The 24423-nt window shown below is 34.0% G+C and overlaps 5 protein-coding genes across 16 annotated transcripts in view; 2 read left to right on the forward strand and 3 right to left on the reverse strand.

The window, feature by feature from the left end:
• LOC100881697 (uncharacterized) overlaps positions 1-24423 on the reverse strand; it is a 497276-nt gene that overhangs the window by 472513 nt on the left and 340 nt on the right. The window lies entirely within an intron of this gene.
• Positions 3-22498, forward strand: l(2)k05819 (transmembrane protein 94-like protein l(2)k05819). 8 transcript variants are annotated; one of them, XM_076534993.1, is made up of 28 exons: positions 3-144; positions 873-1039; positions 1112-1246; positions 1442-1578; positions 1645-1838; positions 1893-2363; positions 2432-2593; positions 2897-3000; positions 3070-3164; positions 3230-3467; positions 3677-3787; positions 3988-4081; positions 4199-4416; positions 4491-4726; positions 5258-5382; positions 5468-5616; positions 6676-6723; positions 7689-7823; positions 8882-9025; positions 9100-9147; positions 9309-9450; positions 10090-10298; positions 12205-12379; positions 12793-13038; positions 13105-13342; positions 14933-15026; positions 15088-15249; positions 15529-22498. In XM_076534993.1, exons 2-28 carry the CDS (start codon positions 876-878, stop codon positions 15599-15601), a joined length of 4347 nt encoding a protein of 1448 aa, XP_076391108.1. In that variant the 5' UTR covers positions 3-144; positions 873-875; the 3' UTR covers positions 15602-22498. The 8 variants fall into 8 exon arrangements, with proteins under 8 accessions (XP_076391108.1, XP_076391109.1, XP_012144908.2 ...); XM_076534994.1 differs by lacking the exon at positions 9100-9147; XM_012289518.2 differs by lacking the exon at positions 6676-6723.
• On the reverse strand, positions 11322-12206 carry LOC143265071 (uncharacterized). Its single transcript, XM_076535035.1, has one exon. The coding sequence runs from the start codon at positions 12139-12141 to the stop codon at positions 11437-11439; it is 705 nt and encodes a 234-aa protein (XP_076391150.1). The 5' UTR covers positions 12142-12206; the 3' UTR covers positions 11322-11436.
• Positions 17832-21782, reverse strand: PIG-G (phosphatidylinositol glycan anchor biosynthesis class G). 2 transcript variants are annotated; one of them, XM_012289508.2, is made up of 14 exons: positions 21641-21782; positions 21350-21512; positions 21064-21262; positions 20783-20992; positions 20522-20713; positions 20065-20407; positions 19794-19990; positions 19483-19722; positions 19231-19409; positions 18975-19159; positions 18751-18904; positions 18387-18687; positions 18135-18301; positions 17832-18067 (listed from the first exon to the last, which is right to left on the reverse strand). In XM_012289508.2, the coding sequence occupies exons 1-14, from the start codon at positions 21660-21662 to the stop codon at positions 17839-17841; spliced, it is 2781 nt and encodes a 926-aa protein (XP_012144898.2). In that variant the 5' UTR covers positions 21663-21782; the 3' UTR covers positions 17832-17838. The 2 variants fall into 2 exon arrangements, with proteins under 2 accessions (XP_012144898.2, XP_012144892.2); XM_012289502.2 differs by having other exon boundaries at positions 19471-19722.
• On the forward strand, positions 22359-24262 carry LOC100879621 (uncharacterized). The gene is made up of 5 exons (XM_003699753.3): positions 22359-22498; positions 22648-22868; positions 22933-23020; positions 23093-23323; positions 23391-24262. Exons 2-5 carry the CDS (start codon positions 22654-22656, stop codon positions 23502-23504), a joined length of 648 nt encoding a protein of 215 aa, XP_003699801.1. The 5' UTR covers positions 22359-22498; positions 22648-22653; the 3' UTR covers positions 23505-24262.

Consider the following 24423-nt stretch of genomic DNA (forward strand, 5'->3'; position numbering starts at 1 on the left):
GATGTGAATCCATCCGAATATGCATTCTCCGTTCTGATTTAGGTCAATCGCAATTATGAGACATTTCCCATTATTTTTAGTTATCCCGCATATGAACGAGCTTTGAAACATTAAACTGTACTTCAAGTACAACCAATATAAACGGTACATTAATAGATTTGTTCATCGATATTATGCAAGTGTTAATACATTTTAACCTAGCTCCGTTTGTTTTGATTTGCTTTTTGCCATGCAAAGCTGACTTATATTAATAAATTCGTATCTGCATCGTCTTCTCCTTATTTATTTGAATCTCCTGTACCTGTATTTATGGCATAATCAAAGTATAACATGTTGCTCAATTTTGGTCAATTTATGTTTATTATTCATTATGTTATGGTGTGGACTGTAGTTACAGATGTAACATCAAATGAATAAATTTGAAATACAAATGCATGTTTTGTAATCAAAGTTGAAATTATATGTCATAAATTGTTGGAAACTTTATGCTTATATTGTTCAAGTTTACTTTGCTTCATAAATTTCTTTTCAATGATATATGTTATTTGCTAAAGGATATTATTAGTAGATTACAAATGTTTATGCGTTTATGATGTATTAAAGCCTCTAAAATATAGACCTAGATATAGGTTTAGCTACATTTGAACGTATCATAAATGCATGAATATCTGTAGTCTAGTTATTAGTTATTTAATCAATTGTATTTTAAGGATGTGTATGCATCTATTATTTATTATGATTTGAGATAAAAATATACCAATCATTATATACACTACTATATTTTGTATATGTATAACCAGTTTGGGAATACACATGAAGCATTAAATTCTGTAGTTAAAATGAATTAAATATTTAATGACTGTATTATGTAGAAAATGGACGGTGATGGGGTAAAGGATAATACTTCCAAAACAAGCGAAAATCCTAATAATAAATTTGAGGAACCATTAGGACTAACTACAAATGTTGCACTTGAAACATTACAACGTGATATCAAAAGAGTTCTACAGGAATATGAAGAAGATTGCAGGAGAAACAAGTAATTTATTTCTTTCTTATTTCTGTGCAGAAAAAAAAAGATTATATTTTATACTATATATATTATATGCAGAAAATATAAAGCTTGGCTAAAGGATACTTTACATCATCGTAGTCAGTACACAACACTTTGTTGGACTTCAGCAATTGCACTTTTAATCAATAGCATTATCCTTGTTAGTGCATCCTTCACAACCAACGATACATGGTATGAGTTAATTACTTTATTTTTATATGTTAAAGTCACTAATACTGCACAATGCTAACAGTTGTTTGTAGCAGCATTAAGTATTCAAGTTTCTAACATAATGCCATAGAACAATTTGAAAGCTCAAAGAAAATTTTCAAAGTGACAAAGTTTAAAGAGAAATAATGTGGAATAATATTGTATATATCATTTTAGGTACCCTACACTGCCTTATGAAGGACTGACTGTCTGTTTTTTAGTAGTGATAAATTTTATTTTAGTCGTATCGGATAATAAATTACGACACAAAGAAATTCCTTATAGAGTACGAATTCTTCTTGACCAATTAGAAGGTATTCAGTCAACGTTTTGTACAGTTTAAAATCTTTTTCATGCAAATCATTGTTCGATCGTTTCAGTGGCAAAGAATATTTGCCAATGGGATCCAGAAAATTACCCACATTTATGCAGTCCATTGTCCCCTTGTTTAACATTGCAATGGACTTATCGCAATGGCCATATAGTTAATTTGCCTTGGGCATTGTTGGTTGCTGGAGATATTATTGTGATGAAACCTGGACAACAAGCTCCTGGATACTGTATCCCTTATAATGTAAGTTTGATCAACTGGATAAAACTAAACATTAAGGATGTGTAATAATTACAGGACGGCGATGGACCAATATTACACGCAAGAGAAGTGTACTGCCCACAGGTTCATAGTGCCAATGAAATTTTTTCCACTCCTCAAGCACGAATACCGCTAAAGAATAAAATCTACAAGCTTCAAGAAACCCCATACTTGATGAATCTTAGAATGGCTCTGGATCAAGCCCTCGATAGACCAGTCACGTATCACAATCGCAAACGGCACCTCTTAATGATTTGTTGCATCGAACAATTAGCTTATCCAATTCTTTTAATAATTGTGCTAGTAGTTAATTTATTTCGATACTTGTATCTTTGGGAATACTTTGGTATAGGTTACTGGAACGAAATGTTCTTGCTACAACCAATTGCCATCAGCATTCCTTTGCTTCCATTAGTATTTCCTACTTGTTGGATCTTCTTGAATTGTTTTGGTATGGCCCGGTTCAAGGCTTTATTTAAACTTTATCAATCTTCAAAGAAGCTGCAGGTTAATATATTTTTAGAACTGTGAAATTTGCTTGATATGGAGAATTTTGTGAAGCACTATTGTTTCAGTTTGTGGATCCTTTTGAGGATGCAGACATTTCTGGACCAAGTCATCCAGAAGTGGTGTACAATTGGATGGAATTGAAAGAGTATTTTTTCAAGATTCTCTTTGGTAAAGAGCATATGATGTCGAGGTCTGCGAGTATTCTACACGTTCTAGGATCAGTCACGGTACTGGATAGTTTAATTACTGCATATTAAGTTTGCATATCGAGTAACCAATTTTGAGGTATAGGAGGCACTTTGCTGACTTAAATGTATCAGAAAAGTAGTGCACTAATGTGAAGCGTAAAGCTCAAAGAATATGGGTAAAATTATCAATATTTTAAACAATAACAAACAAGTTGGTTTTTCTAAAACACATGATGGGTTTAGTAATTTATAGCTGGTAAATGAAGTGTATATTTCAGAATTGATTATTTTGATATGTAACATAATGCAATAGAATATTACTAAAAGATGTGAATTTTCCAGGCATTGTGTTGTGTGGATAAAAAAGGAATTCTCTCGTGGCCTAACCCAACAGCCGAAAAAGTATTTTTTCTACGGAACGCCAATACCTTGTCTCCGTCTTCGAGGTAAATACATAAGCGTGTTATACAAGTACAAAGTTTACAAGATTGCAATTAAGTTTGATCGTTTGATAGCACCGGTAGTTTAGACAGAAGTTCCGAGCCTCAGTGCCAAACTCAAACCGAGGATTCCAAACAAGACTCGAATAAAACGTCATACGTACAGCATGGTAATAGAAAAGCAAAGAAGCATCTTCTGTTGAAAACTGTTGAAAAATGGTATTCTATTTTGTAGACATGTCTCATTCAACGGCCGAGGTTCTGGACCTGACTCACGATCATGCTTTGCCATTTCGTCTGCAATTCGACGACCATTCTTGGAGGCAACATTTGAACTCGTTAAAGCCCTTAGGTTTAGCAATTCTATTGAACACGTGTAACATGGACACGCAAGAGCACTATATGCAATTTTGTTGTCATGTCACATGTGAGGCTCAGTATAACGAAAATCTTGTGCCAGTCACCAACAGACGGTATGTTTTAACCCCTGCTTCAATGTTTTGCTTATGTTTTATCACGTTACATTTCGCTCACTCCCGTTTGTTTTTTTAATGCATTACTCAAACTAATTCCCCCGATTATCAAGCTAATTGCATCCAGTTAATCGTATGCATATTCCTAAGACAAGTCCGAAAGATAACACGTCCAATTACCAGTAACGTTGATCATACACATTTGTCAGCTACCAGGATCACAGTATAGAAGATAAGAGTGGGTATCGAGCAAAAGATACAATGCAAAGTTCAAGACAGATGTATTTAGACGACGAATCGGGGAGCCTTGGACAAATGTGGTCAGTCCAACCATAGTTATTTTATGTATCCACCGTGTTTTATATATTAATCCACCTGTATGGGTGTACGTGTTCTACGTGCATTATTATACGTATATTCATGGGAATGCTAATCATGGGACAATATCACGTTTCTGTTGTATTCTCCTACTCTTTGTCCATAAAGCTTTTCATTCATGTTTCTTATATAATTTGTATAGGTGCTTGTGTGAGTTAGCGAAACAGATAGGTTTCCAAGATCAAGCGCAGCACATATTCCATTTGGAGCAACAATTGTCTACGTTCAGACATGTGGTAAGTCACAATTGTACTGTTATTTTAATCAGTAGTTTGATGCCAGCTAGTTTGATATAAAGTTAATTAGTAAGTTTGTTTGTAGACCAAAGTATGACAGTTGTGGTATTTTTACAGCAGCCAGAAATGGTTCGACGAGACATCAAATTTGCACGGTCTCTGAGCATCGCGACCAAATTAAAGTTTCCATTTCCACACATGGTCGCCGTGGTGGTCAGAGAACGAACCGGTGGCGGTTTGCAATTACTTACACAGGGTACAGCGGATATAATTTTAGATTCTTGTATCGAATTTTGGGACGGTCACGATCTCTGCCCGCTTTCAGCTTCAGACAGGTACAATTCAACGAAAAATTTTCTTGAACTCAGCTACTTCAGCGATCCTTGTATTTTAATGGATTATATTTCAGGAAAAAGGTGCAGGATTTTTATCAGAGGACTAGCTTAACTTCGTACTGCACCGCGTTTGCTTATAGACCTCTGACACGAGGCATCGGAGATAAAATGTCGAAAATATACATCGAACTTCCTGCAGACAGCAAACACTTGTACGCACCACATAGAAGTCCTACGCCGTTACCATGGGACTTTAGAAATGTTCTTGATCCCAGAGTGAAAGGCATACTGGGACAGTTTCATTCGACTGGTGATTTATAGTCAAATATTTCTGTCTATAGAAGTGGATCGTAGCCATTAATTTTCCACATTCCCTAGATTTCTGATTATCTGCATTCTACGTTCTTTAGATTTCTGATTACCTGCATTCCTAATTCCCTAGATTATTGATTGACTAAATTACCGATTTTCTAGATTTCCAATTTCCTAAATTACCAATTTTCTGGGTTATCGAGTTTACCCCAAATTTACTAAATTAAAAATTCTGCCAACCACCAAATCCCTAGATTACTAGTTCCATTTCTCCCTTTTCTCTATATTCTTAAGTCCCTAAGTCCCTACATCCCCAATTCCTAACTAGTATAATCCTATACCCTCCTAAATCTTCCAAGTTCTAAATCTCCAAATCTCCAAATCCTCAAATCTCCAAATCCTCAAATCTCCAAATCCTCAAATCTCCAAATCCCCAAATCTCTAAATATGCTTCAACCCCAATTCCCCTCCAATACCTCTAATTTATCCAACAATTTCTGAAAGTTGAAAAACTGTAAACATTTTATAGATTCCCTCTTATGCAATGAAAACAAGGACGACAGCGTGAACGACGTAGAAAGTTGTTTCGAAATTCAATGCAATCAAGTATTCATCGGAATGGTGACTATGCAATACCAAGCGCAAACAGACATGGTAATAGATCTTTCAGCTACCGATGTTCAACGATCAAAAAGAGTTAACACCGCAGTTAAAAAGAACGGTGTCGAATGTTTTGCAGGTGCAACTCATCGAGCAACTGGACAGAGCATGCATTCGCTTCGTCCACTTCAGCAAGGAGAACGAATTAAGGTCACGCGTGTTCTCGGAGAAAATGGGACTCGAAAGCGGATGGAATTGTCACATATCGTTGCTCAGTGAAAGAGCTAGGTACTGTACCATCATCATTTCCCCTAACTTCGATGTCTCATAAACTACTTTGCTTCGCTTCCTTTTGCTTTTGGATTAATATGAGAAGTTTGGGGCATGTCCTCATATGTTCGAAAGTACAGATACTTTTTTCTATTTTTATCTATATGTGATACATATACGTAAGATACTTGTGTTTTTTGTACACTATGTAGGCTTTCGTTTGTTTGGATAGGTCCTGATCCCCCTGTTACTTTGATTTCCAGGAATTTGGTTTGGATCATTTTTTAAGAGAATTTTTTGGGACTTCAATCCTCTGGTTTTTTAGGTTTTTGATTTTTGATCTGGTTTTTGGATTCTATGAATTTTTGTGGTTCTCCAAATTTCCAAATTTGCAAGTTCTTAGATTGCCAAACCCTCAAGTCACTGTATGTGTAGGTCCCCCATTGCCAAATCTCTGAACTTTCCAAATCCTCGCATTACCAAATTCCTAGATTTCCAAATTCTCACATTAGCTAATTCTCAAATCCCCAAATTTGTTATCCTCCAAATTCTCACATTAGCTAATCCTCAAATCTCCAAATTCTCACATTAGCTAATTCTCAAATCCCCAAATTTATAATCCCCCAAATTCTCACATTACCAAATCTTCACATCCCCAAATCTGCAACTTCCCAAACTCTCACATTTCCAAATCTCCAAATCCCCAAATTTCCTAAACTCCAAATCACCAAATCCTTAAGTCTCTAAACCACAAAAGTACTTCCCAAATGTCAAGTCATACCAGGCACAAAGAATCCTCCCTATATATAGCCTCCTCACGAAAGCCTACCACACAACCAGTGTTCGATCCACACCGAACACAAAAATCGTGTTACGCTCTTATGTATGTTGTTGGTGTTAAAACTTGTTCGTCATTTAATTTTTGTCGATACGTGTCGTTCTTCAGTGTCTCTTTTTCTTCTTCTAATATCTTGTACATTTAAATAAAACGATGTTAACTGATACAAAATCTTGTTTAACTTAGCTTACTCGTCATAACTTGTGGATGCGAATGTAAAATATGCATGTACGTTACAGGAGACAGCAATGGCTGGAGAGATATCCACACATGACCCCATCGTATATGTTTGTCTATACCTCTTTCTTTCAATACTGTTACTAATTTGCATGTTTATTCGTTACGCTGTTTTCTTTCCTTATCTTTCTTTCTTGTAATTATCGTGTTACTTAGTTCTGAACAGAATGCTATCTTTCTTTCTTCCCTCCTCTCTGTCTTTATGTTTAAGTCTTTTTTTATTATGTCTTTGTTATATTGTTCAACCTTAAAAATTAGATCATCGAGGGTTGAAATTGAGCACCAATTACTTTGAGTATGATTTTTGGACCTCTAGAAAATTGATACGCTCTAGGATCCCTGTTTATCGTACAGTGTATTGGTCAGAAGACAAGGACAGTTTGCAAAAATGTGTAAAAATATGACTTTGTAATTCTTTGTAAGTAATTTGAAGCCAAAAGCAATAGTTTGTCATACTTTCTCAGAGATATTCTTCAGACTATACTTAATATTTGTTTCTACAAGCATCTTTTTTGGAAAAAGGGGCTGCGATGTTTGTATAGATATTCAACACAACTTTATCGAGCAAATACATCCTTTTGTTATAATAAAAATAATACATCTAGGACTAGGTTCAAATATCTTTGAAAGTATAAAACATTGCTTTTCAGTTTAAAAGTCCTGGAATTATCAAGTCGTATTTCTATACATTTTTCAAATTCAAATACTGTTCTTGTTCCTCCTATATACAAGAAGATAAACAAGGACCAGAGTGTAATTTTCAGAGATCCCAAAAATACTCAGAGTAATTGATGCTCGATGTTGACCCATAAGAGGTTTCGTTTTGATGGCAAGTAGTTGTTAATCGTGTTTTAAATTTCTCTAGTTTAAAGCTTGTTCATTAGCAGACACACGGTTCAATTTATTCTCGTACACTTAACAAACGATTCTGTGCACATGCGTTAATATCTCATTATTTATCATGGCATACATAATATACACGAATAAATGTATGTAACTAACACGCCAATATTAGGTCCGAGAGTCCAGTGGGATGGTGGGTGAGCCAGGCAGCAGCCATGTCCTCACCCACTCCCTCGGCCCAATCTCATCAGCATAATTACTCCTGCATGGATGAGGCCAGCCACTTGCTTAATCGTGTCTCTCCTCGGTATGTTACATACTATCCTTCTATCACACCGATTTTATGAAATTTATTACACTATAATACATTCATCGTTATTTATCACACGTATCGAGTTTCGATTGACAAATCTGCTTTCGCTTCTCGAGACGATGTTTAACCCTTTGGATTTTATTGATAGATCAGATATGGCTTTGAGATAAATATGTTTTGTACATGGTTTAGTAATTGATAGTATACTTTATATATGTTTTGGTAATAGTATATTTAGTACATGTTTTAGTAATTAAAGGTAGAGGATTCGTTGGGTTCAATAAGGGTTGTAGTGGAACGTTAAGGACTTGGTGATGGGGAATGAGGATGTTATCAAATTTGTTTCTTTTTTTAAGTTGTAATGTAATGAAGTCAAAGTTTGGCAAATTTTAGTTGAAAATTTTGAGATAGAGTCCCAAACTCCCAAGGTTTTAAAGTCCCAAAATTGCCTGAAGGTCCTAAAGTTGCAGAAGGTTCTGCCGCAATACCAAACATTTCAGAATTCTAAAACTCCTAATTCTCAAACTTCCAGTTTCTCTTCTCAAATTCTCAAGTTCTGAAGAATGTGAAGTCCCTAATACTCATAGTCCCAAAACTGCAAAGTTCTATACTCTCAAAGTTCAAAACTCTTATAATCCCAAAATTGCAAAGTCCTACGCTCCCAAAGTCTCAAGCTCTTACAATTCCAAAATTGCAAGGTCCTATGCTCCCAAAGTCCTATACTCTCAAAATCCCAAAACCCTAAACTCTCAAGCACCCAATACGCCAAAACTTTCCTACTCCCATAATTCAAAACTCCCAAAAGCTCAAAAATCCACCAAGGCCCCAATCACAAAGCAACAAATGCCAAACCTTCCAATCTGCAAGTAAATAGTATTCAAAGGGTTAGACGTAAAAATCGTCGAAACAAGAAAAGACATTGAGAGCATGCTACTCGAACATTTCTGCTGCATAAATATGCTGCATCGATGTGTTTGTGTTCGAAGACTCTTATGCATGAGCAACCTAGTAACAAACGACGATCTGACACGATGATCTGTGTCACATTATAGCACGAACCTGGACAACAGCCGTGCGATGAGTATGTCAGCCCCAAGTGCCATAAACACGGACTTCTCCACCGTGAAATTCGACGACGAGACTACAGAATGGAACGACACAGGGGCGTCACAAGTGAAAAGTGCCATGAGCCACAGGTTCGTACACTTCTGCTTCAAACTCCATCATCTCGAAACTGTTTTTATAATTTTATTCTGAATTTGCATGGCAGTCTAAGTCAACTAGTACAGAGGATCACGAAAGGATCATCGCACTTCTCGTAATTGTTTTTCGTTCATGTTTTCCATTTTCTTAGTGGGCTAGACCTGGTTGCTAATTACACTAAGAACTATTTACACTGTAAATGGTGCTTAAGGAATTGCTTTACGCTTTTATGATGATAGATAAAGGGTAAATTTGATGAGCGAAAGACATTCACAGGGAGGACACAGTGAGAAGCGAAGACAGTGTTCTGGTGCAGAGTGTGGATTTGGGGTCTGGTCAAGAAGCGTGGAGATCTTTGAGCTGCCTTACAGACAGCACGGAACAGAGTGCTCCTGTGAACTTTGATTTATCGAATAGAGTAAGTTGAAAAGGAGGAATTTGGGAGGTTTTATTGTTGTGATGTAATATTGGTACTTGATATTTGGATACGGAAGTATTGGACATTATGGATATTGGTAGTTTGGTGTGTTGTAATTTAGGTATACTTGTGATTATGATTTAGAGGTATTAAGGTTTAGTATTGGGAGATGTTGGGATGTAAAAGCATTGGTATTTAGAGATATTAGAGTTTAAGAATATTGGGACTTAGAGATATTAAAATTTGAGAGTATTGGAATTTAGGGACTGGGATCTGGGAGCGTTGGAATTGAGATATTGGGATTTGAGGGTAGTAAAAATATAGCAATGTAGAGATATGTGACTGTACAGATATATCTAGATTATTTATATCATTTCATTTTATTTGATTATGATAAAATCAATATTTTTGTAACATATTTTTCAGAGTGCATAAGAACAGATATCTTGTTTTTATTTTTGCAAGATATTTTGATAAAAGCGATCTTAATCAAGAGTCATAATTGTTGTTGTATAATACTTTGTTTTGATATAAAAATCCAATAAAAATCTAATAAAAATTCAATAAATCCCTAATAAATTTCTAACAAAAATCTAATAAATTCCCAATAAAAATCTGATAATTTTATGCACTTTCCAGGCAAAACTACCTCGAGGCATCGATAAGATTCGTCCACACATAGAACTGATAGACAACGTGCCTCTTTTGGTGTCCTTATTCACAGACTGCAACACAGCTGTTACAAGAGAAATGTTGCACATCATGCAGGATTATGGAGAAGTTGTTTGTGTACTTGGCTCTTCAGCTAATGCAGAAAACATGCCGATCTTCATGCAAGCCGATGCGGGGTAATTAATCAATCATTATATCATTCTTAGCAATCTGAAAGTCACGATGAAAGTCTCGCGTAATACTTGATTTCATACTCGATCAATTTTATCCGATATTTATATCTTCGTCTGTATGTAAGTATACTTTCACTTTTTGTTTAACAAGTTTGGGAAATTTCTAAATCTTCAAGTTTTTAAATTTTTCAAATTTTCGAATGTTTAAATTTTCAAATCTCTGCATTTTTAAATTTTCACATTTTCAAATTCCAAATTCCCCTAATTTTCAAATTCCCCAATTTCTAAATTTTCGAATTCCAAATTCTTCAAATTCCAAATCCCCCAATTTCTAATTTTTCAAATTCCAAATTCCTCAAATTCCAAATCCCCCAATTTCTAATTTTTCAAATTCCAAATTCTTCAAATTCCAAATTCCTCAAATTCCAAATTCCTCAAATTCCAAATTCCTCAAATTCCAAATTCTTCAAATTCCAAATTCCTCAAATTCCAAATTCCTCAAATTCCAAATTCCTCAAATTCCAAATTCCTCAAATTCCAAATTCCTCAAATTCCAAATTCCTCAAATTCCAAATTCCTCAAATTCCAAATTCCTCAAATTCCAAATTCCTCAAATTCCAAATTCCTCAAATTCCAAATTTCTCAAATTCCAAATTCCTCAAATTCCAAATTCTTCAAATTCCAAATTCTTCAAATTCCAAATTCCTCAAATTCCAAAATTGCCTAAATTTCAAAATCCCCCAAACCCCAAATTCCCTAAGTATAAAAATTCCCTAGACTTCAAAATTCCCCAAATTCCAAATCCCTCAAATTTCCAAATCCCCAAATTCCCACATCCCACTTAAAAACCCCCAAATTCCAAAATTTGTAAATTTCCACCTCTCCAAATTCCCAACCTCCTAATTCCCCAAATCCCTCCATATTCGTTCCCCCAACCTCGCAATTCCCCCTTCAAATCTAATCCCTTTATCTCAACAAAAACATTCAACAAAAGCTCAACCAAATCCCCCAATAAAACTCCACCAGATTAAATAATACATTTATTATCAAATCATATATCAATACACAAATATTAAACTAATACATCCATCAAAAAAACAAGCTTCCACTAAAAAATTAACCAATTTCTATCAATTGCGTTTTACGCACAACCCCCGTTCACAAATCTCCCAGGAACCTGATAGCTCGTGTTATAAACCGTGTCACCCTCAATTTTCGAAGAAATAGTCGGTCGATAACGTCCCACGCGTATACTTCTCTTCACAGGTCCTGTATACTGATAAGACATCTTATTGGTAGTCTGATAATCATTCTTGAACTTAGTCCTCCAAACTTCAGGTTTCGCTGGTCTCCGAACTTTAACGGCTCCAAAACCCTGATAAGACTCTTTGGTCACCGTCTTGCTATCCATAGACAGCTGACATCCCTTCCCTCTATACGGTTCACAAATTTTGGCTCTGGAGTATCCAGGGTTCACATACGACAACGCATGAGTGGTCATCATATCGTGTGACCCCTTAATAGACAAACACGACTTGGGAACGTACGTTTTAGTTTTCACTAATTTTGAGAACTGATACGAAAGTTTGTACGTTGTTTCAAAATCGAACTTCCCTGGTTTCACCCTTGGCACCTTCTCGTGCGCCCCATAATGAAATTTGCAACGGGAGTCCTTGTGAGGAAAGTAAGACAAACTGTACGTTGTGTCGGACTCTATTTTTAAGGTTGGCTTCTTGAAGGGTCTGTTGTGTAGGAAGGATCTCCTTCTTGGTGGTTGCAGATATTTATCGCAGAATAGGGATTTGGGTTTGTCGTGCTTTAGACGGGGAACGTCGACGTACTCCATTTTGATAGAATTGATGTATCGATGTTTTGAATTGGTGGATGTTCAGGTAAGTGGTGGTTACAGGGTGGCGGTGGAACCTTTGTATCCTCAAGTTTGCCAGAGGGTTCCGGTGCTGCTGTCGACGAGGGACAATCAGGGACCCTCTCCGGTGGATTTGAGCAGGGCGTTGAACTCTATTGCTTGCTCGTTGAGCGTGAAGAGGGAGGATCCCATCGCCATCTTTCATTTGATCATGGAGGTAAATTTCTTTTAGTTATTTAACTCTTTGCTCTTTGACCATTGATGGAGTTTATTACAATTTGAAATTTTAATTAAATCTATAATGATGAATATAGTGGAACACAGTGTTTCACATGATGAAGTGGAAATTAAAATTCAAACTATTCATTGAAATTTTCAAACGAAAAATTTTGACATCTGACAAAATTCTTCCAAGTGCAAGGAAGAACTAAAATTAAAAATTAGGACCAAACTGGTAAAATGACCGCCCACAAGTTTATCATAATGTATGCTCTCCTCAAAGTCTGCATTGTTTAAATCAAGATTAATTACAATGTAGACTTCAAACGTTCCAACCTGTTAAATTGCAAATCACCCAGTACTTCCATATTTGTCCAACATTTGCAAACGTATAATCTGTTTCACATTTAGGCCCGCCATTACATGACATATCTATGGAACTGCGTGCAATTTTGGCTGTGTTGCACAGTGACTCTGTCCATCACTCAAGCTCTCTCCACCTTCCTCTTACTACCACCCCTATTTTCCGTCGATCAAGTCTTATGGCTCAGTTGTTTAATCATTCCAATGTTATCCATATCACTGATCGCCGCACCTATGGATTCTACCATAATGCAACGTGCAACCGGTAAAAATCAGTGCACCATAAATGGACAGGTAAAGAGAAGAATATTTAACATTTTTCAAAAATTTCTCCGTAAATGATCTTTGATTATTTTGTAGATCGCGTTGTTCGTGCTGTGGTGTTACGGTAGTAAATTCTTACCGACCATCATAACCATAGTTTTATCGCAGTGTATTTCCTTTTTTACTCTGTGCCCTTTGTACACGACGAACTCGAAGTGCCTGTATGTGTACCCCAACGTGAGCGGGGAAGTTTCGTGGGGTGGTTGGGGCGCTAAACCAAACGTTATCTTGACTATACAACATTTTGCTCTGACGCTATTGGTTTTAAATTTAGGTATGTACCTTTGTAAGGATTTTTCTTTAAATTTCGAGATTGAATTATTTGACTGATCTTTTGATATGTACAGTAGAAACTGACGTATGTGGTCAGACATATATTGATTAATTTTATAAATATGTCGGTGACGATTATTTTATCATTGAATATGAAAGTGAAATTTAATGTATGTAAGATCAGTAGAATATTTCGAATTCACTCTTCAAAATTATTATATAGGATGTCTCATAATTAGTGGTCCCTGAAATGGGGGGTAGCTGACACGATTCTGAATAAGACTTCCCTTTGTAAAAATGGGGTTTGAAGCTTCGTTTTTGGATTATTACGGAAAAACGCGGACCAATCAGCGCGCGAGGATTATTACGCGTTGGATTACTACGCATTGGTTAACTACGCGTTAGATTACTACGCGTTAGATTACTACGCGTTAGATTTCTACGCTTAGAATTACCACGCGCTGCATTATTACGCGTTGAATATGCACGCGCTAGATTACTACGCGTTGGATATCCACACGCTGTATTACTACGCGTTGTATTACTACGCGTTGGATTATTACGCGTTGGATTACTAAGCGTTGGTTAACTACGCGTTAGATTACTACGCGTTAGATATCTACGCTAAGAATTACCACGCGTTGCATTACTACGCGTTGGACTACTACGCGTTGAATATCCACGCGCTGGATTACTACGCGTTAGATATCCACACGCTGGATTACTACGCGTTAGATTACCACGCATTAGATTCCGACGCTTAGAATTACCACGCGCTGCATTATTACGCGTTGAATTACTACGCTTTGAGTATGTACACGCTAGATTACTACGCGTTGGATATCCACACGCTGTATTACTACGCGTTGTATTACTACGCGTTGGATTACTACGCGTTGGATTACTAAGCGTTGGTTAACTACGCGTTAGATTACTACGCGTTAGATATCTACGCTAAGAATTACCACGCGCTGCATTACTACGCATTGGACTACTACGCGTTGAATATCCACGCGCTGGATTACTACGCGTTAGATATCCACACGCTGGATTACTACGCGTTAGATTACCACGCATTAGATTCCGACGCTTAGAATTACCACGTGCTGCATTATTACGCGTTGAATTACTACGCTTTGAGTATTTACACGCTAGATTACTACGCGTTGGATATCCACACGCTGTATTACTACGCGTTGGATTACTACGCGTAGGATTACCACGCGTTGGACTCCTACGCGTTGAATATCCACACGCTGGATTACTACGCGTTGAATATCCACACGCTGGATTACTACGCGTTAGATATCCACACGCTGGAAGTACCCTGTATAATTCTATCGCATTGCCACTCTAATCGAATAACTGTTTTTCGATAAACTATCAATTTTACATCTACATAGAGTTCCTCAAAAAAATTGTTTTCGTCCTCTAAAAAATTATAGAATGATGATGAAAAATGAAATTATAGATGAAAAATAAAAGTACATGAAAAAAGAAATTTAAGTCAATCTGTAAATTTATTGAAGATCTCATGGTTGTTTATGTGATAGTTCAAATTAAAAATTGATTAAATCTTGTCTGTTCACAGTAACAATATCTATAGGCTTTGTACATAGAGAGTATTCAATTTGGAAGAAACAACCTTTTAACAATTTCGTGTGGTTTTTAAGTGCATTTATAGCGTGAGTAAAAAGTTTGCAGTTTATGTGAGTGATTTTGTTGTTATCGGAAATTATTTTTTAGATTATGCGCACAAGCAGCATTCTCAGGGACTGTGTTCTACACATTTTGGAAAGAAGAGGGTCAGAACATCGAAGAGTTTCCTCTGCATATTCCTTTATTTTTCTTACTTTCGTTGCCGTTGATCTTCACGATCAACGAGTTGATCAAGTGGCAGGAAATTAAGTAAGTAGAATTAACATTGCGCTACGATTTATTGAAGATGTGCGTCAGACGCACCGAGTTATTATCTACAACGTCACGATAAAGAAAATTAAGATACCACACCGGTATTCTATTCAGCGATTAATTACACAAATTATTACGCCTATACTGAAAATTCAGACTACTGAAAATAAACCATATTTAAATTGCAAGTGCATTTAAATTGTAGCGCAAGGGGTAAAAATAAAATTGTTTGAAAGATTAAGAAATATTTGATATTAATCGTTAAATCATTTTCAGAGTGAACGTGAGGTATCAAAAGAGGGCACGGCTAGAATTTGGTACAAAACTAGGAATGAATTCGCCGTTCTAAAGACATTCGATGTTGAACGGAAAATCAGGAGCGTGTTGATAAAAAGAGGTAGATAACGATAAAATGTGTAAATATAAGAGAGTTAAGGAAATTGAAGTACTCGAGTCTCGCATAATTATCTAAATCTTTAATTTATCAAGTATTTATTACGGGCTTTCCTCAACATCGATCTACTCGAAAATTTAATGTACGAATAATGTTACAAGGTATATCGATTTGTATTTGAATAAGTTGTCGTTTGTTTCACGAAATGTTTCTAAAGTATTGTTTAAAGTTGATTCGTTTGAATGCCTTGAACACGATTAAAATGTTCGAACGTACCTCTGAAATTCGTATAATTGTTTGCCGTAATTCGAGAAGTTAACGTCGGAATACATATTTATATTTTTGTATAATACGAAAGTATTAGATTTTATATTTTATAGATATTAGTGGGTTGCAATGTGCAATTGTGCCACGTTTCGGCGATACAGTGTAATTAATTTAATTGTAATGTACAGTTCGATGCGATGTAGGCTTCCTTTCGATACAAATGTACTTCAGATTTCCACAATTTTTGTGTTCGTTATATATTCAAAATTCCCTAGATTTCAAAATTCCCCAGATTTCAAAATTACTTAAATTTTCAAATTTCCGAATTTTTAAAATTTCAAATCCCAAAGTCCAAAATTCCCTAGATTTAAAAATTCCCCAAATTCCAAAATTCCCTAGATTTCGAAATCCCCCAAATACCAAAATTCTCTAGATTTCGAAATCCCCCAAATTCCAAAATTCCCTGGATTTCACAATCCCCAACTTCCAAAATTCCCTAGACTTCAAAAGTCCCAAATTCCAAAATTCCCTAGATTTCAAAATTTCCCAAATACAAAATTCCTTAGATTTCGAAATTCCAAAATTCTCTAGATTCCAATTTTCCCAAATTTCCAAAATTCCCTAGATTTGGAAATTCCTCAAATTGCAAAAATCCCTAGATATCAAAATTGCTTAAATTTTCAATTTTTCAAATTTCTAATTTTTCAAATTCCAAATTCCCTGGATTTCAAGATTCCCCAAATTGTCAAATTTCCAAATTCCTAAATATCCAGATTTCTAAATTTTCAAATTCCATATCCTGAAATCTAATCAACCCAGCTCTTTTCCCCCAATACCACTATTTCTCCCCAAGGAAGCCTACGACGCTCTTGAATATACACAAATGCTGTGCAATACTTTAGTCTGATTTCAATGTGTCTTGCCTCTGATCTCCAAACTTAAACAATATCATTTAATCTAATCGAACGTGTACAATTCTCATAAACTACTTGATAGCATTTGGTATTTGTTTATACAAATGTCATCAATTACGGAAGAAGTATTACACGAAGCATTATTAAACATTTCGCTGCTGCCTAGACCTAGTAATTTTAGTATTATTCATAGGAGAAATACAGATACGTTGTTAAGTTTTATTGTCCTTGATTTTATTGTGTTCCTATAGAATATAATTTATTTTCAACGATCGACCGATAATATGCTTTAAATCGAGTTCTCTTTTTTAGGATGTCTGTTTTGCATGACTAGATACCGTTTATTTTTGTGTGAATGTTTTAGGCAAGTGGCTTTGTAAACTAGTATGATCTATAGTTTCAATGTAGAGAGATGAACATTTGAAATGTACAATAGTTAGTACGCGACAAAATGATACTTCAATGCACACGAACAATTTACAGGACACTGCAGAGCACATTTTGTTCTCTCGATGATATTCAAATCGATTTCGTATGATTAAATGTTTTAATTAAGGCTAGTACGAGAATCAGGGTGTACTTGATGTATTCGAATTATACATAGCACCGAGAAAATTCGGATTTCACCTTCGAATTCGTGTTCGAGATTGGTTACTCTAATTTTAATCGCAACTTGCATGTTGTATATTGTATATCATTAAAAAGCCATACACGGTTAAAAGTATACATACGCGAATCGTTTAGAACTTGAATTCTACTTATTTACACAAATCATTTCTATGGTTTTTTATGAAATGATCATTTTATGTATACTACTATGCTCCTTTTGTATATTTGACTTTTATAGAAACTATCAGGAAGATTTAGTTAAATGTAAATGATTGTAAAGTAACAACGAGAATTTAAAATAAAACTTTCTTTAAATTCACTATCTTCTTCTATTGAAAACTATGACGAATGTCTCTAGGATCAAACCCAGGTTAAGAAAATTGAGACAAGTATCATAAGATATCATCTATCACAATTTATTGCCTTTTGTATTATAATTAGAATTAGTATAATGAACACTATAAAACAAATCACAGTGGAATGTACAGCTTCATACAACAGTTTTGGTGAGAATACTGACCATACGAATAAGTGATGACGTTGAATACTAATTATAACTGTATAAATAGTCAGTGGTAAATATTTCCATGCAAGATACATTTTACTGATCCATGTAATAATCTCAGGTGTACTAAAAGAAGATAAATTTAGTGTATGAACTGTCAGCCCAAGTTTGCATTAAAAGTCACTTCACTCACTTGTGTAAATACTGTGACACAGAATTATAAACGAGCAAAAGATAGGCCAAAACAGATGCAGAGTAAATGTTAATTAACATCAATGACCCATTAATTAGTGGCATGTAAGATTGCACACCAACATAACCAGCTGCTACATCGATAGTTGCCAAACTGTTAGAATTTCCCTGAAGAAAATTGATTTCATATAATGAAACAGACTCAAGCTTTCGTATTATTACACAGACAAAAGTTTAGTTGAATGAAGTTTACCTGATAAAAGTAAAAGACATTGCCAATCCAGGCATATAAAAATACACTAATTTCCCGCATTGAATTGTCTTTAATTATATTGTGAATTATGCTGCTAAAAATAATTTGAAGCGGCAAAAGTATGACATTGTGTGGTTGATGTATCATTGCTGAAATCATGACCCAAGTTCGCAGAATAGAAAACAATGTGATCCTGAGAAACATAGTCTTTTCATATTTAACTGTTAATACTGAACGATAAATGGAAATACTGCAACTAATTGCAAGTAAACTCCAGAAAATCTGCATTTCGTATATTCCACTGCAAAAGAAATGGTTTGAATTTGTTCTGAGCAATTGTGTTTGCTGTCTTTTTAGTACCTACCTAGATAAAGGGTAAAATGGAATTTTTAGTACACTATTGTTGTGCATATGACGGAGGTAAATGCATGAACTAGCTATAATACTGGTAATTAATGTCTGTTGCTTATGTGTTTTATCCCCATATGTAAAATCGATCCATATCAGAAGTGCAAGACCTAAGAAAGTTGATTTTTTATGCATGTGAACATTTTTTTATCATATTGATTTTGATAATGATGTAATTACCAGCAACAAGTATAATAGTCATGCCTAGCATGCTTTCTTGTTCTATCAAATACCCAGCTATATCAGGCAGATGAGCATACTTATCCCCTGTACTGTTTAGTTTCCTAAGTATCCTATGTCCTACCAGTAGCAAGAAAAGCTTAATACAATTTTGTGAATAAAAGTGTTGCTGACAACTTTTGTGGCTGTAATTTAATATTCAAGCATTATATTATTTAGAAGATAGTGGTTTATGCTGTATTATAGTCTCTCTTACAATTGCAGCTCAGAAAAATACTTTGCAGCTGAGTTGTAAAGTAGTACTGTAAGAATTGTGACCCAGTAAAAGTACCAGGTTTGATGCTCCTCTTCTATGAAACTACTGCCACCAAGACTGATTGCATGTACTAGTGCCCCAAATATAAACAACTGCTTGCCTGTTCTACTCTTCAATTTCTATGTTTAAAAGATACATTTATTAAAGTGCAACTGTTCACAATAACTACTTGCAACTTACTTTGGGTTTTACCTCAGAAAGAGTTGAAAATTTGATGTTGCTGAGTATGTAAGAATTTAGTACTAAGATAGTTAATATAAACAACAGTACAATGCAAGAAAACAAATTCCTTGAATTAAGTAATGATATGTCTTCAGATTGCCAGATAAAATTTATCAGTACTACTGAAAGAATATTTAAGACAACCAAAGATGATATTCTTTTTAATGTAGCTACCATAGGACAGATCTTTCCCATCAAAATACAAGTGATCTGAAACGATTACTAAATTTCTTGTATCGGAATAAGTGAATGCAACTATGAAGCTAAATGTTAATTCTTACATGGCATAAGAAGGATATTGCTATTGTTATTATTTGAAAATCATATTTTATCATACTATTTATAAGAACTTCTTTCATCTCCTTTAGAGCAATTTTATAAGAAAATACAATGTTGTTTATCATATCATTTGAATGATCCTTAGTATTTAACCAAGCACTGTGAAGTTTCACTGCTTTTAAATATTTTTGATATGCATCTACAATGATCATTTATAAAATTATAAAGACATAAGAGCATATAAAATATTAGTAAATTAATCAATTTACTTACTCAAAGATTCATAATCAGCAAGTTTTTGAAAATGATAAAACACTTGTTTTGCATTATAGTAAAGTATATACAACTTTTTGGAAATAGGTAAGTCATATAAAGTGTCTGCAAAAACAGTTCCTATATTGGAAAATGGTATTGGTACTCCCAAGATAACAGACAATGTAGATGCAATATCTATCTGTGATATTTCTATAAACTGATTGGGATTGTGTGAACACTTTCCACCAATTGCAATGAAAGGTACAGTTGTTTCTGATATTGTTGATCCACCATGACCTCCAGAATCTTTCATCCCATGATCCCCACAGACAATAAATAAGGAAGAAACATTATTTTGATTCTAAAGTTAACAAATTTACACTAGTTTTATAAATATAGAAGATGTACATCATTGTTTCTGTTCTATTAAATGCATTAACTTCACAAATCACCAAAAAAGATATAGTACACCTACCCAAGTTTGAATCTGAGACTGAATAGTAGCAATTACATCATCCATTTCCTTTAATTTAGTTTTAATAAATGGACTGAATGGTCCATGAACATGACCAATATGATCAAGTCCTAGATAATGAAGAATCATTATAGACCAGTCATTCTGGTTATACAACTCTTGGTCTAAGTGCCTAGTTACATTGTTATCAACCTAAATTTAAGCTTGTATTGAATTATGAGAATTATATAACAACTTAGTGAAGACATCAATATAATATACCTCAGTAAAGTCTGTTACAACAAAAGATGTAGTACCATCATAACGATTAAATATAGAAGGAAACAGTGTGAGCCAAGTATTATCACCATAAAATACCAACTTATGACCATTTCTCTTTGCTTGAAGAAGCATATTGTCACCAGTAATTGGCTTACTCCCAAAATTTAGAGCTACATCAATAAAACTGGGTACTACGCCAGTAGTAATTGCCTATATTGCATAAAATATTATTTGATATTTGACAATTTTCAAAATTATGAATTTTATTTCAAATACAACACCTTTATTCTGGGCATTGTAACAGTTGGTGGCTGTACTTTAGCACGTAACAAACATACTGAACCATTTGCTATAAGATTAGTTGTTATAGGCATTGCTACCTTTCCAACTGACCCTGTTACAAAATCCCATCTTAAAGCATCGATAACCATAATAATCAATCTTTTTACCACTGGCTGATACAATGTATCTGTTTTTATTCTAAAATATATAATGAGTATGATTAAAATATGTCAAAAAGAACTCCTATAACTTCCCATACTATTTCATGAAATTCAATCAACTCACCTCACATTTTCTATAAATTTTGGAACATTATTATGTGTTGCTATAGTGTTATCATAGTTTATCAAAGGGAAAAACCCATATAAAAACAATGCAACTGACAAAGGGCCAATAAAAACTATGTAAACTAATATGATAATATTTCTATCCATTTTCCATTCTGTAACTGAAGAGGATAATATAGAAATATATCATTGGAAGAAATTATACAACTTGAATGAGAAATTTATAAATAATTCAACATTATTTATGATTACATTATGCTAAAAAATAACTCAATCTTTTAGTATATACCTCTCATTTTGTCTCGGGCCATCAGTTTGAACTTTTTGTAAATGAAAGTTATGTTGCAAAATTTTATGCATATGTTAGTTTTTGTTGTCTGATACGTTTAGGTTATGTTACTAACAACCCAATAAAGTTATGAATATTGAATGAAATCCTCTATGCTATTTATTTGTTAAACCATACAATGATACAACCTATGTTTTAAATAAATATTATCTTTGTAATTCTAACAAAATATTTGTTAAATTGTCATCAAGAACTTCCATTTTTTATTAGCCGCAATGTTTCTTTGCCGGTGGCGGTAAACTTTGAGATAAATAAAACTAGCCGCCGTATATAAATATTATTTATTATCAAAGATATCAAAATAATTTGCGGATACAGAGACATAAATGTAATTCATTGATTAATGACAATAATATCAGCATTCCTACAATAAATAATAAAAAATATGCATTGTATATGGGGAAATCCGAAAGGGTTACCAACCAGCCGCGAATTTAATACAATTCAATTACAAATTAGTGTATATAAATCGTACTTTTTATAAAAAAAAGAAATTAAATTTACTTCTACCCATGTTTTCGTGATTTACCGCGTTTAGATGAAATATTCTACAAAAATCAAACGAGAATTCTTACGAAAACAATGGTAATTAGAAGTCGCGCTGTATTTCGTTGATGAAACACGAACATAATCCGATCAATAAGTGGAAGTGGACTTTATTTTATTGGAATTCACTCAGTTAGCGAACACCCGCAGCGACGCATTATGTTTCGGTAATCAGAATTTCAATAAAAGCACAGTTTCTTGTTTTTTACTTCTAAGTTGAACTACTATATTGTTGGAGTGATTTAATATAAAGTGAGTATGAGAAACTAACTGAAATACTGTCCTACTTCACAAACTACTTTCTACCTAAGTTTGCAAATTAAACAGTTTCTTCAAATGAAATGTATGTTAGACTAAATGAGAAGAAAACAATAAGATTAAAATATTTTATATGGTTTTAGATAAAAATGGCATCTATAGAAGAAAGTTGGAAAGAAGCGACTGAAAATCTTGATAGTGCAGTCTGTGATACCTGGTTTACAAAAATACAGGAAGCCTATTCAGAGGAGAAGCGTACTTATCATAATCTAGATTCGCTACATGAGAAGTTAAATTGTTATTACGAGATTAAGGACAATTTGAAAAACCCACAAGCTATGCTCCTTGCCTTATTCTTTCAAAAGTAGGTAATGTTATAAAACTCAAATTAGACAGTTATTAGATAATAAATTTCAATTATGTTATAGCTTTGAATATGATCCCAAAGCTTTAGATGGTGAAAACCAGAATTTGGAACATTTTAATGCATTCGCTGATGAAGCTGGAGTTCCTGAAGTAATTATCATTTTATAGTACAAAATTAAGTGTGTGAGCAAGAAGCAATAATATGTTTATTTTCTTGCACAGGATGCAGAGCTAAGGGAAAAAGCTTGTGAGCTACTTAAAGTTGCTGCAACACATAGTACTGATGCACATAAGATTGGTGGTGCATTTGGTGATGAAGATGCCCATTACTTTTTAGATTTGGATATGGCTGTGTTAGGCTCATCCCCAGAGAATTATGCGGAATATAGAGATAAAATACGAGGAGAATATTCTTTTCTTAGTGAACCAATGTACACTGCATTGCGTTTGAAGGTAATTTAATGCAACTCAATAAATGTATGCCCATCATATATTACTCTATCAATAAATTTCTAAACAGGTTTTGCAGAACTTTGTGCAAATTCCAAATATTTTTGCCACAAAGGAATTTCGTGAAAAATATGAAGAACAAGCACGACGAAATATTCAAACTGAAGTTGAATTGTTATCTTAGAGTGACTAATGAATTTTGTGCATGGTAAAATGTATCTTGATGCAGTTTTGTTATTTGATATGTTCGTTATTGGATTATAACGAGGAACAACATTCCAAGTGACACAAAATTCCTTTACTGTGTCAGTAGCAATTGATCTCCATATAGAGTAAAGTAGCACAAACATATATTTTGTGGATTAGTATTTGAAATGGTGTATGGTAAATAATACCATACACGTATGTATTGTATTATTAAATACAGAGTGCACCTATGTCTTATATTTAATAAACTGCAATTTAGCCAATTGCAGTTTACTAAAGAAGAATAATAAAAATAAAGTATTATTTATTTTAATGCTGCATCTAAGACATATGTGTAAACCTCAATGTACATTTATTAATATTATTGCAAATTTATGTACTATTTATTTTTTTATTTTGAAAAGAAAATTCCAAATTTCATTCGATAAAGATATAAACTTTGAAATCAAAATGTACTCTATTTATATTTTATGTTGCTTCTAAGAATAGTTACATGTGTATGACATTTGTAACTAGTATAACAAATTTATATATACATTTAGCCAAAGAAAGACGTTTAAACATTGTTATATTAAATTAAGCTCGTATTTATAATAGTGTCATAATATAGGATAAAGCCAAAAAGTTGTGAATCTGTCATACATATAATTTATTTTATTCAACTAATTAGGTTAATGTAAGTGTTTAAATATGTTATAAGATATACAAATATATGGATATTTATGTAATATTTAACATCTTGTACGTATTATCCTATAACGCTAACGTAAAATTCACTTCTTCGACTAAACATAAAACCAAGTAATATACTATTAATTATTGAACACAATTGTTACTTAAATGCTATAATAGCATAAAATATGTATTATATACGCTAAATTTAATATAATTTGACC

Source organism: Megachile rotundata, chromosome 8 (assembly GCF_050947335.1).
Source record: "Megachile rotundata isolate GNS110a chromosome 8, iyMegRotu1, whole genome shotgun sequence".
Taxonomy (NCBI): Eukaryota; Metazoa; Arthropoda; class Insecta; order Hymenoptera; family Megachilidae; genus Megachile; species Megachile rotundata.

Excerpts from the sequence above, each read along its gene's own strand:
- LOC143265071 (XM_076535035.1), bottom strand. The coding sequence starts at position 12,141 with ATGGAGTACGTCGACGTTCCCCGTCTAAAGCACGACAAACCCAAATCC.
- PIG-G (XM_012289502.2), bottom strand. The coding sequence starts at position 21,662 with ATGGCCCGAGACAAAATGAGAG. Across the intron at positions 20,714-20,782 it reads TTGTAACAGACTTTACTGAG|GTTGATAACAATGTAACTAG; the intron begins GTATATTATATT and ends GCTTAAATTTAG. Across the intron at positions 20,408-20,521 it reads AGTCTCAGATTCAAACTTGG|AATCAAAATAATGTTTCTTC; the intron begins GTAGGTGTACTA and ends TGTTAACTTTAG.
- LOC100879621 (XM_003699753.3), top strand. The coding sequence starts at position 22,654 with ATGGCATCTATAGAAGAAAGTTGGAAAGAAGCGACTGAAAATCTTGAT. Across the intron at positions 22,869-22,932 it reads CTTGCCTTATTCTTTCAAAA|CTTTGAATATGATCCCAAAG; the intron begins GTAGGTAATGTT and ends ATTATGTTATAG. Across the intron at positions 23,324-23,390 it reads ACACTGCATTGCGTTTGAAG|GTTTTGCAGAACTTTGTGCA; the intron begins GTAATTTAATGC and ends ATTTCTAAACAG.